Source organism: Sciurus carolinensis, chromosome 8 (genome assembly GCF_902686445.1).
Source record: "Sciurus carolinensis chromosome 8, mSciCar1.2, whole genome shotgun sequence".
Taxonomy (NCBI): Eukaryota; Metazoa; Chordata; class Mammalia; order Rodentia; family Sciuridae; genus Sciurus; species Sciurus carolinensis.
This window is the reverse complement of record NC_062220.1, coordinates 63421523-63433784: the sequence shown is the minus strand read 5'-3', so window position 1 is coordinate 63433784 and position 12262 is coordinate 63421523. Positions and strand designations below refer to the sequence as shown.

The following is a 12262-nucleotide window of genomic DNA, read 5'->3' as shown; positions in this document are numbered from 1 at the left end:
GGTAGAGTGCCTGCTTTGCAAGCACAAGGCCCTGGGTTCAATCCCCAGCACCAAAAAAAGAAAAAAAAATTGAAAAGTATTATTAGTGTTTATCCATATTTAGATAATCTAAAATAAAAGGCTAAAGCAATTTTTAGTATAATAAGGATGGTGAAAGAAATGATCTTACAAATATTTGACTGTAATCATCATATCATAGAGGTAAGATGTTTCAATGAGCTAAATCAGAAGAAATACTGTGTTTCTTACATACTTTAGAGTATCTTTTTTGTTTCCTGTTTTTCTTTATTGGTATAGTTGTATTCAGGTACTGGTTTTATGTGAGGCAGGGTGGGGAGAATAATTTTGGGGATAGATGATTGAGTAATACAAGTCTTCTCAATCTGAACTTTTTACATAGAGAATTTATGCTGGAATACATGTAAGGAAAGTCTTAAATTCATACAGATAGCAAGGTATGAAGAATCAGTGGCATTTAGTTGCTAGACAGGAAAGTCATTGGCCTTTTATCAAGTTGACCGTGGCTGATCAGAATATATTGACCTTGATAATTTCATATTGAATTTATGTGTTGGTAAGCCTTTATATCTACATAAGGCAAAAAAACCTACTGCACTGCATCTGCACAGAATAACTAATTTATAATATTTAAGATAAACAGAGTATTAGACTTTATTTTCATTTCCGCCTTTGTCATGTTTCCAGATGTTCTTTGATATTACTTTATGTAAGGTCTGTTTCTATATGTCAGAATTTTATTTTCTATAATATTCTTTCACTCTTGAAGAAACATGTCAGACTTCAAGTTGATGGCTGCTTAATTAATCTCTTGATCCTTTTGTTCTGTTTCTTTTGCCATTGTGATTTATCTGTTATCTCATTAGACTGTAAGCCTTTAAGGCAGGAATTAATTCTAACCAAACTAGTACTGTACAGCAACTAATGATTAATGTTGAAATGTTTTCATAACTTTGTTAGTCAGTCATTTTTTATAGATTTAATCAGATATTCATTTTTGTACCTATTTGAATATACAGGGATGTGACTTTCACTTGAAAGAATCTATGTTTTAGAAATAATTTATGAATGGTCATATGGGACTGGGGAGATAGCTCAGTAGAGTGCTTGCCTTGCAAGCACAAGGCCCTGGGTTTGATCCCCAGCACCGCCAAAAAAAAAAAAAAAAAAAAAAAAAAAAGGTTATATGTTCTCAGTTGAATAATAAAGTTTTCAAATACACCATTAATGTGAATTATGTGACTCTACAGTTTATATGTGCAAATAAAATTAAAAACAGCCTAAAAGAGATTTTTCTAGGAATATGCAATATTAATCTTAACTTTAAAGTGAATAATAAATTTAGGAAGTATTTTGAACTGAATTAAAGTGAAACGAGTGATGTTAAAAAAGAATGAGAAAGATTTGGAAATAAATTCTGACTTCTAGGTTGACCTTGGAAAAATTTAGAGAAATGTATTTACTGTATGATGGAGGTAAGTAATAATTTAGTTACTGCTTTCCAGGGTTGTGACAATTTATATGAGGGAACGTATGGGATGAAGGCTGAGTACAATATCCCAGATATTCAGTAAGTGAATATGAATCTTTATGAATATATTTGTAAGATTGACTTTTGTGATTAAGAAGCAACAAAACTCAACTATCTCCTCTTCTCAATGCGAAGTACATAGATAATTAAATGAATAAAAACATGATTCATTTGGAAAACAGTGACTGTCCCATTGTAAGTACTGAGTAAGTGTTAGCTATTGTTATTATTCAGCAAAAGCAATTTGCTCTTCATGTGTGGCCATTTCCCAAGTGAGCCTGTGTTCTGGAAAGGACATTTTCTGTCTTTGTTATTCTGGAATAACAACAGAGTCAGTTTTATGGGGCAGTGTACTATCATTTCATATCCTGTGTCCTATTTCCTTTTTGGTCTCCAGCTTTTATTTTTTTCTTAAAATGTTCTTCTTCTGATAACATTAATGTTGCAAGCTGTAACACACACAGGCATTGTTCAGTGATAGTGGTTGAAAATATAAAATAAAGGATAACTGTTACACTTTAATCTCATTTCCTTGAGGTTTTTGTTAAAAATTGTGTTTTGTATGAAAATAAATAAATACATATATAAAATATATAATTACATACATGCTAAAATGTTTTCAATGCAAAGATCTTATACATTTTTTTTATTGATAAATGTGATTATCTGCTCTTTCAGAAATAGCTTACAGGAACAAATAAGTTTGAAATAGAAGCTTATTTAGTGGGTCCACATCATGTACAACCACAAGAATGGGATCCTAGTTAGAATAAGTTATTCTCCATGTATGTATAATATGTCAAAATACACTCTACTGTCATGTATATTTAAAAAGAACAAATCAAAAAGGAAGCTTATTTAGTGGGTCTCATCCTTTTATACTGAAGTTCACCAACTATTGTTTAGCATATATATGTGTTCCAGTCATTTTTATCTGGTTTCTTAAGGCTGAATTTTAAGAACATACATATTATGATTATAGTATTTCGAGAGTAAATTTTATCATTGTAGGATATCAGAGAAGCTTGATGAGTTTCATGAGAAGGTAGAATGGGGGTTAAAAGAAGCCAGTGTCCAAGTTGAATGGTAGTGTATTAAAGATCACATGTATGGCAGAAAGAGTGACAGCATTGTAGTGTGAAAAATCCAAGTTATTTTCCAAAGACCAAAGGTTGAAAATTGCTAAACTAGTTAATACTTTGTTTTCTATGTATAATGGAGTTGTATATGTTCTTTCTTACGTTACATTTGAAATAAGATCTTGTTTTCTGGGTAATGTTTGTTTTTCAGTTTTTTAATGCAAAAAAGTATGCTAAAGTTGGTAGTAGAAATTAATATTAGTTAATTTTTTATTTTAAAAGTGATTTTAATCTTTAATATTTCTCATAACTGGTCATTGAAAATACATGTACTGTTTGTGTGTGGTTCTGTCTTTGTATGAGTATTCCTTTTTTCACTGGCTATGTGTCTGCATTTCTCTCTGTTTCTGATTATTTTGTTTTGTCTGGCTCTTTCTTTTCTGGCTTTGTGTGTGTGTGCCTGTGATTTTCTCTATGTGCATGTGTGTTTATGGTGCATTATGAATGTGTGTCTGTGGTTCTTTGTGTATGTGTGTATATTTGTGGTCTATAGTATGCGTATACCTGTGGCTCTGTTGCATATGTGTCTTCCCATGAACCTTATACTTTTAATCTCATATTTTTTTTTAGAGTTCAGTTTACTTAGATAACAGTTCCATTCTTTCTGCTATAAGTACTTACTAGGGTCCTTTATTGGGTCTGATTTGTTGGTTTTGCTTGGAGAATTATAGATTTATAATGTGTACTTCAAAGTGATCCTGTTTTCTCAAAGTATTGTAGAATTTTCTACATTTGTATCTAATGCCTTTCTTATGTAGAGACAGAAAACGAGTAAGAGATTATGTAATAGTAAATGCTATGCCTCATTTTTGTTTAGTGCAAGGAATACCTGTGTCCATTGGGGGTTCCCCATACTACCTGTAGGTTCTATGATTTGCTAGGAGGACTCACAGAAAGCACATAGCTATTCTCATGTCTATGATTTATTATAGTGAAGGATTCAAAGTAAACTCAGTAAAGAGAAATAGTATATGGGACAATACTAGTTGATTTGCTAAATCAAATCAATAATTTGAGTTTTTTTGAAACTTATGCAAGTTTCCAAGAGTACGCTCAGAGCAGTCACACAGGATGCACTTAATTCTTTCAGCAGTAAATTAAAACAACACATGTGAAATGTTGTCTACCAGGAACGTCATTAGAGATTCATTGCCCAGGGTTTTATTGGGAATTGGTTATAGAGGCACTGTCTGCCTAGCATAGACAAAATTCTAGACTCCCAAAAGGAAAACAGGTGTTCAATATACACCATATTGTTTGTACAAATACTTTAGGGATAGTAAACTGCTGTTACCAGGAATGATGGGAACCCTTCAAAAATACAAGTTTCTAAATACCAGCCAAGGACCAACCTTACAAACATGCAGTCTCAGGTATATTATCTCTTCTGCAGTCTCCTCACTGTATTATTTAATTGCAAAGTAATTTGCCATGGAAATTTAACTCCTTTGTGCTCAATATAAGAATCTTTCACTTCATTTCTTATTAGTTTGCATTTTTCAGTTTCTATTATAGTATTTCTTTTTTTGGTTCATCCTCAGAAATAAGAAACAGAACAAGTGTGCCTATTTTCTCTTTTTTGCCTATTTTGTTTCAGAATAATGTGTTCTAGTCGTCAGGTATTTTCTATTTTTATTTTTTTAATTTGTAGGTGTGAATTTAGTTGACTGTTAAGCATTTTCATTCCAATGAGGTTTTAATTCAGTAAGCTTGTTTATTTAATTTGTGCAATTTTACATGTATTTTTAGTTGTGGGGTTTAGGAATGCTGTTAATTATGTCTGTCTCCTTTAAATGTTTTTAAATTCTACTTTTTGTTTTACTGCTATTTTTCTTGATTTATTTCTATTTTGCTTACATATCTAAACCTCTTTTGTCTTTCATTAGGGTTATTATGATTTGATATTTTTTGTTATTAATTTTGTTCTTAAGATATTAACCTGAAGCTGATGTTTTAATAGTTTGTACTTATTAGCAAGGATAAATTTGTTAACATTATTCAAACATATTTCTTAACTACTTACAGACTTTGGAGAATTAACTATGATTTCACAAATCTATGCAATGAATAATGAATGATAGATTTCCATTTTTGCTTTTCACGAAGATAATCATTTTGTTCTTCGTTGCAAACTTATGAAGCAGCTCTTTGAATTTTTAAAAGTGACAGTTTTTTAAATTAACATTAAACTTCCCTTTTATGGACTTGCTGTCAACTTGAGATGATTTTTCTTGTTTCCAGGCTTAAGGTTTAGTGGAATTTATATGTGGAAGAACTTGATTGAAAGGGAGCCATGGAAAAAACTGTGAACCTCAAATAGTCTTTGGTGAGATAGGTTATTTATTTATTTATTTATTTATTTATTTTTGTTGTTATAGGTGGACACAGTACCTTTGTTTTATTTATTTATTTTTACATGGTGCTAAGGATCGAACCCAGTGCCTCACATGTACTCGGCGAATACTCTCCCACTGAGCCAAAACCCCAACCTAAGATAGGTCTTTTAATTCATAGATTCACCCAATATTCATGTGTAGCAATATATTAGATGGTTTGTGGGATACGATGATGGAAAAGAAATATCAATACCTTTTAGAATACCACTCTGAATTCACAGAAAAACTACTTGTTTTACTCATACAGTGTTCTGAGGATTATGTCTTGATATGTGATGTACACATATCCTGTGAGTGAAACAAATAACTTCATATATGAATTAGGAGTCATTTCAGTTCTAACTAAAGAAATAAGGGAAATCAACACGAAGGAAATGGTGTAAGAGTTTTCTTTAAAGAATGGATAAGAGTTCAGTGTATGTACTGAGCAAGGCAAGGGTATTTTAAAGAGAGGAAATGCTTTCATCAGGATTAGAAAGAAAACCTATGACTAGGTGTGTTTTATAAGAAATTGTAAGTATTGCAATTTGACATGAGCATGAAGTACTTGAGGGCATCATCTTTGAATTCCAGACTGAAAAGCAAACTACTTCATAGTTTGTCATTGAGAACCCTCTGAAAGTATTTGAGCCAAGGGATGAATATGATCAAAGCAATATGTGGAAAATATAGAAAGATAATGTGTCACTGGCATTCAGGATGAGAACAGTCAGATGACTGTTAGACCCTAAATTAAGACAGTGGTATCAAGAAAGTCCACAGTAATCAAGGACAAACTGGATGGATTGGATTCTGTCCAATCACACAAAGATCAGGAAGACAGTTTAAAAAAAGATTGGATTTGCTATTTCAACATATGGGAAAAGCAAATTTGGGTAGACTAAAATAGAATCAGAAATAAGCAGAAGTTAAGCAGTAAGAATGCTAAGGTAATAAAGGAAAGACCCCGGACCTAGATGGTTGTTTATGAGAAGTTTAGTGATCAAAAGAAGAGGGAAATCTATTGAACACGGTGTTTTGGAGTTGGTAGGAGAGAGATACTGTTGAAGATAGAACATTTCACTCCCTGAAAACAGGCAGAAAAAGAGATGTGATGGTGGAGAAATTTATGTGAAGAGGAAGGTTGGGAGAATTTTATGCATGGCAGGTTATCTGTAAAAACAAAGTTAATAAATGGAAATAATGTCATTTCTCAACTGTTAGGTTAATGGTTTTTTTCATGTTAGGAAACAATATTTTCTTCTGAGACTTTTTTTTTCTGTTTTCCTTATTATATAGAAATGAGTATACTGTGATAATGTTAAGTGCTTTTATTTATAGATTCTGTAACTGAATTGAATTTCTGAGCCCAGAATCTACTTGCTTTTATTTATAGAAATTGCTTTCTATGCAGCTTGTAAGGTACCAGTCTTTCTCATTTACCTTTTTTTAAAAATCTTTTCACCAGCACGTGAATGTCTCTTGAGCTTAGGATATGAGAGATCATTTTGTCATCTCCTTTATGACATTTTGTTGGATCTTCACTTGGAACTTTGTAAAATTTGTTAGACTTAAAATAACCCATTTTAGACAAAGAGTGGTTTACTAAGGAGTAAATAAAAAGTTAAGGAATTGCTGTTTGTCGTTGTTATAGTTATGCAGTTATTTTCCCCTTTGTGATTTATAAATCTCCTTGGCATCTGGATACAGTTTTTAAGAGTGGAGATATAGTAAAACTGATAATGTATATAACAGGAAATATCTGAATGGTGTTATTTAGTTTTACCATTATTCATCTTTTCATTTCTGAATTTTGTCCTCAAAATTTGAAGACTATGCTTTCTGAAACATTTATTCATTTCATTATTGCAGTGAACACTAATTGAGCATCTCCTGTTTCAAAATGATGGCCTTCATCATTAGGTATAATTTGGTCCTACGCCTTCCTCTGTATAGTTGTATGTGTGGGCATGTGTGTATATAGAGAAAGAGAGAGAGAATGAGAGAAACCAGCTAAATTTTGATTGTCAGTACTATTTAAAATAAGTCCCCAATAGAAAACTAATTCTGAGTAATTTCCAGAAGTAAACTTATTTATTACAGAACAGTTCCTAAAAGCATGTTTTTTTAAGTAAGTAAAATATGGAGTTTCAAAAATATTTTTTCCCCACAGGTGGGAAGGAGAAACAAAAAACAAATGTAGAAGACTTACAAATTAAAAAGGTAAAGAAGAAAAAGAAAAAGAAACACAAAGAAAATGAAAAACGGAAGCGTCCAAAAATGTATAGCAAATCTATTCAGACTATCTGCTCAGGATTGCTATCTGATGTTGAAGATCAAGAAGCCAAAGGCATCCTAAATGATAACATAAAGGATTACATTGGAAAGAATTTGGATACCAAGAATCACGATTCCAAAATTCCTGAGAACAATGAGTTTCCATTTGTCTCATTAAAGGAGCCACGAGTTCAGAATATCCTCAAAAGATTGGACACTTTGGAGTTCAAACAGCTCATTCATATTGAGCACCAGCCTAATGGAGGTGCATCAGTTATCCATGCTTACAGCAATGAACTCTCCCACCTGTCTCCTATGGAGATGGAAAGGTTTGCAGAAGAGTTTGTGGGTCTAGTGTTCAGTGAAAATGAAAACTCTGCAGCTTTCTATGTAATGGGTATTGTTCATGGGGCAGCTACTTACTTACCTGACTTTTTAGACTACTTTTCATTTAATTTTCCCAATTCACCAGTGAAAATGGAGATATTGGGAAAGAAAGATATAGAGACGACAACTATGTCCAATTTTCATGCTCAGGTAAGAGATTTTTTGGTTTTATTTCTTTTTAATAATTTTTAATTTTATATTTTGGGCAAGCTTCTGTTCTTTGTTTCCAATTTTGGCATAGGTTTGAAATAAAAAAGGTAAAAATACAATGAAAATCATTTGAGAGTATAAAGAATATTAAAAAAATTTTTGTTTTAGTTGTCAATGGGCCTTTATTTTATTTATTTATATGTGGTACTGAGAATTGAACCCAGTGCCTCACACATGCTAGCCAAGTGCTCTACCACTGAGCTACAACCCCCAACTCCAAGAGTATTTTCTTCATATGAAAGTCAGAGTTTAAATTTCAGGTCCATTTACGTGTTTTTTTCTTGAAGATAATTGATGAAATAATTAAGATTCCTCTCTTTTTTTTTTTCCTTGCAAGAATTTATTTTGGACTCAGTGAAATGAATTTAATGATGTATTTTCTAGTCCTTAAAATAGTTTTCTTACATGAAAATCACCTAAAATTATCCTTTTCTTTATAATGTTTTCCAACTGCTTAGCACTGGGTCTGTCACGTAGTGGGTGCTAAATAAATGTTGGCTATTGATTATATTGTGTACAAAGGAATCACTACTTATTGTAATTGTGAGAAAATTGTGCATGTTTTGGACTAATTTCCATTTCCTACCCTTCTCCACAGTGTAGAACATATATCATTCTAGAAAGCAAAGACAAGTTTACTGGTTTTTGAAAGTGAATGGGGCCCATCTTTAGCCATTGCCATTGTCACCCATCCCCAGATTAGAGATTATTTATGCTAGGAGATCGTGATCATTCAGTTCTTATATTTATTGGTACTGTAGTTCATGGTATTCTAGAAACAGTAATTGTTAATAGCATCCTAGTTTAGAAGAAGGGAAAAGGTAAAGAAAATCTCAGGGGTCTTACTCAATATTTATTCCTGTCTTTCTATACTCACAGATAAGCTAACAGACATAGAGAGGAATAACTTCACTCTTCCATTTGTCAACAGTGCCAGCAGTAGGAAAAAATCTCCTTAAACCTCACTCATGGCTCTTTTCCTTATTTTCAGTATATTCCTTTTGTTGATTGATGTACAAGATAATCAAGTCTGCCCTTTAAATGATAATTTGGATGTTCAGTCACATCCACACATGTCAAGATCCCTACTCCTAATTGTATGCTTGGTGTGTATTCTGTAGTATACTATAGCCTGGAAAATATAGCATTATTTAAAGTTTTAATGCATGTATGAGGGATTATTTGCTAGTATAACATATTAGATAACTGGAATTTAAGTATTTTTAAAAGTAGACAAGGAACTATAGAAATCCATTATTAGCCAGGTCATTTTGTAGAATTCCAGAATGTTTAGTAGCTTGTATGAAATTTCATCTGAGTTGGGTGGCAGAATCAGGACTGGCTTATAATAATAGTTTCTGCCCTTTATTGAATACTGACTGTGCCAATGACTGTTCTACACATTCTATGTGTAATAACTAATTTACTGTTTATTGCAATGTAGTTTTAGCAATGAAGAAACAGATAAAAGAAATGACAGATAATCTTGCGTTGAGTGACTTTGAGCCAGTTGTTTCTTCTCAGAGAATGTATGAATGGAGTTAAGAAGGTTGTGAATCTGATCTTTATTTTTATTTAATGTTAGTCTGAAAAATACATTTAGTAGCTGTAGAGAAATTCATGATTATGGTAATAAGGTTATGTGTAATTAATTACTACTTTAAAGAATGAATAAAATACATATAATAATGTTACAATATATATTTTGTATTTTCTCATTTTAATATTTTAATTTGTATAAGTAGCAAAACTTGGAATGTTATAAATAACTTATTAGTTGGATTTTCAAGACAGTTTTTCATATGTTCAAGTTTGGATCAGACCCACAGAGAATCACTGCCATCAACAAGGCTGCTGTTTGTGATGTTAGAAGTTGTGCACTGCAACCATTCATAACGATATGAATGACATCTCCTAGATTGTGCAGTAAAAACCAAGTTCATGCTAAGTGTGTATTGTCTACTTTCTGTTTTCTTTGGTTTTTATTTTTACTTTTTTTTTTTTTTTTTTTTTTTTTTTTTGTGGGGTGTTGGGGATCGAACCCAGGGCCTTGTACTTGCAAGGCAAGCACTCTACTAACTGAGCTATCTCCCCAGTCCCATAGGTTTTTATTTTTAAATTAAAAAAGGGCAACCAAAATGGTTTGCCCTAAATTCTGTGGCAACAAAAAGCTGATAAATTATCCATTTCTATGATCTTTATAGCAATAATATTTGTCTCTATATTACTTTAGTTGTTTTCACAAATACTTTTGCATTTGTTTGGTTTTGTTCTTAAATACATGTTTTTCTTTTCTTTCTTTTTTTTTTTTTTGGTATGAGGGATTAAAGGAGTGTTTCACCATTGAGCCACATCCCCAGCTCTTTTTTATATTTTATTTTGAGACATCGTCTCTGAGTTTCTAATTAGGGCCTTGTTAAATTGCTGAGGCTGGCTTTGAACTCATGATTCTCTTCCCAGACCTTTGTTGTAATTTAAAATTTTTTTTTTTTTTTAAATTTTGAGACAGAATTTCACTAAGTTGCTGGGGCTAGCCTCAAACTTAGAATTGTCCTGCTTCAACCACTCAAGTTGCTGGGATGATAGATGTGTACCATTGTACCCAGCTTTCCTTGAATACATGTTAATGTGAGATATTTATATAAAATATAAACATGTACACATACACACAACCCTATCAAAGGATCAAGATATTCCTGTTTTTTAATCCTTGGTTTTGGGATTCTTTTTACATGTATAATCCTCTTTTACATTATAATCTGTATTCTTTAAGGTTGCCTAAAAGTATGGAAATTTTTGTCTCATTATCCAGGTTAAATGAGATTCTTCTGGGCTCATTCACATGGTGATAGTTGTTGGGTATCAGACAGAAAGAGGGCAATTTCCAGTGTACAGTACTTTTCTTGTGTTTTGCTTGCTGATGTGGCATTGGCCAAAGGAAGTCACTTGACAGCCAGATTCGTAGAAATTACTAGGGAAATATACTCCATTTCTTTTCTTTCTTTTCTTTTTTTAATTTTTCCTTTTTCTTCCCCTTCCTCTCCTCTCTGTTCCTTCCTTCCTTCTTTTCTTTCTTCCTTTCCTTTTCTTCTTTCTATACTAAGGATTGAACTGAGGGCCTTGCACATGCTAGGCAAGTGCTCTACCATATGTCCTTAACCCTTTGATTTTTTTTTAAATTTTGAGATAGGATTTTGCTGAATTGTCCAGGCTGGCTTTGGACTTAAATCTTCCTGCCTCAGCTCCCTAAGTTGCTGGGATCATAGGCATGTGCCACTAGCTCAGCTATACTTTGCTTCTTAATGATAGGAGTGACATAGTTACATTGCACAGGTATAAGCATTCAGGCTTGGAAAGTCCATTAAAACAAGGAGTTTTTTTTTTTTTCTGTCAAGAAATAAATGCGATTTCTGTCCTTTCACTCTATCCTAAATTAATACTTACTCTGTAAGAACGGTGAAAATATGAAAACTGGAGCTAGTTTCTTCCATCTTTCCCCCAATTCCATACCCTAAATCTTATTTTTATTTTATCCAGGTTCTTAAGTAACTAATGTCAAGAATGCTAATGGATTACTATTTTAATAATGGTTATTACTAAATCTGATCTGATTGGTTAGACCTGTTTCTCTGCAGAACTGCTAGGAGCAAATAACATTTATTGAATTTACACTGGGGTTATTCACAGTGTTAGGTCAGTAAAACAGTTTGATGTGCCATCTTTGAAACATTGCCTTCCTTATAAAATTTTCATTTTGACCAATTGTGTCTGCAACATCCTCCTCAGATACTTAGGAATTGATCTACAGAATATTATCGTGGCATGCACCAGATGGTAAAACTGATATAGTTTTTTTCTTCCATTAATATATTAATTTAAAAAGATAGATAACAATTTAATATTTTATTTTTATTTTTTCCATATTTTATTGGTACATTATAATTTATATGTATGATGTAACAACCAAATTTGGTCACTATCATTCCCTAGTATTTCCACTAATAATTTAATTCTTTTTTCAGTTGAAGTTTTTGGATATTTTTGAAATTAGATTGATTAAATTTCATCACTTATTTGTAGTTTAATTTGAAAATATATACCAGATATGGTGAAGAAGTAGCTCCCTCTTCTGGCACACTCTTTTTATGTCCTGTGTTTAGATTGTTTCATAATAAGGGACTCTTCCTACTACCCTACCCCCTTAAAAACCAACCAAACACAGCAGAGTTGAACCATCTTCTACCTCACCCCCTTGATTTTTGAATAGAATAATTATCCAGTTTTTAAGTTTTCTTCAAGTTGATGCTGATAAAAACTAAATATAT

General features: G+C 32.2%; 1 protein-coding gene across 2 annotated transcripts in view; it reads left to right on the top strand.

Moving 5' to 3' along the window:
* The window catches only part of Rsbn1l (round spermatid basic protein 1 like), a 74888-nt gene that overhangs the window by 30532 nt on the left and 32094 nt on the right, over nt 1-12262 (top strand). For both annotated transcript variants that reach the window (XM_047560910.1, XM_047560909.1), the window contains one exon: nt 7237-7877. In XM_047560910.1, coding sequence (XP_047416866.1) covers nt 7237-7877 — 641 coding nt within the window. The remainder of the gene's footprint in view (nt 1-7236; nt 7878-12262) is intronic.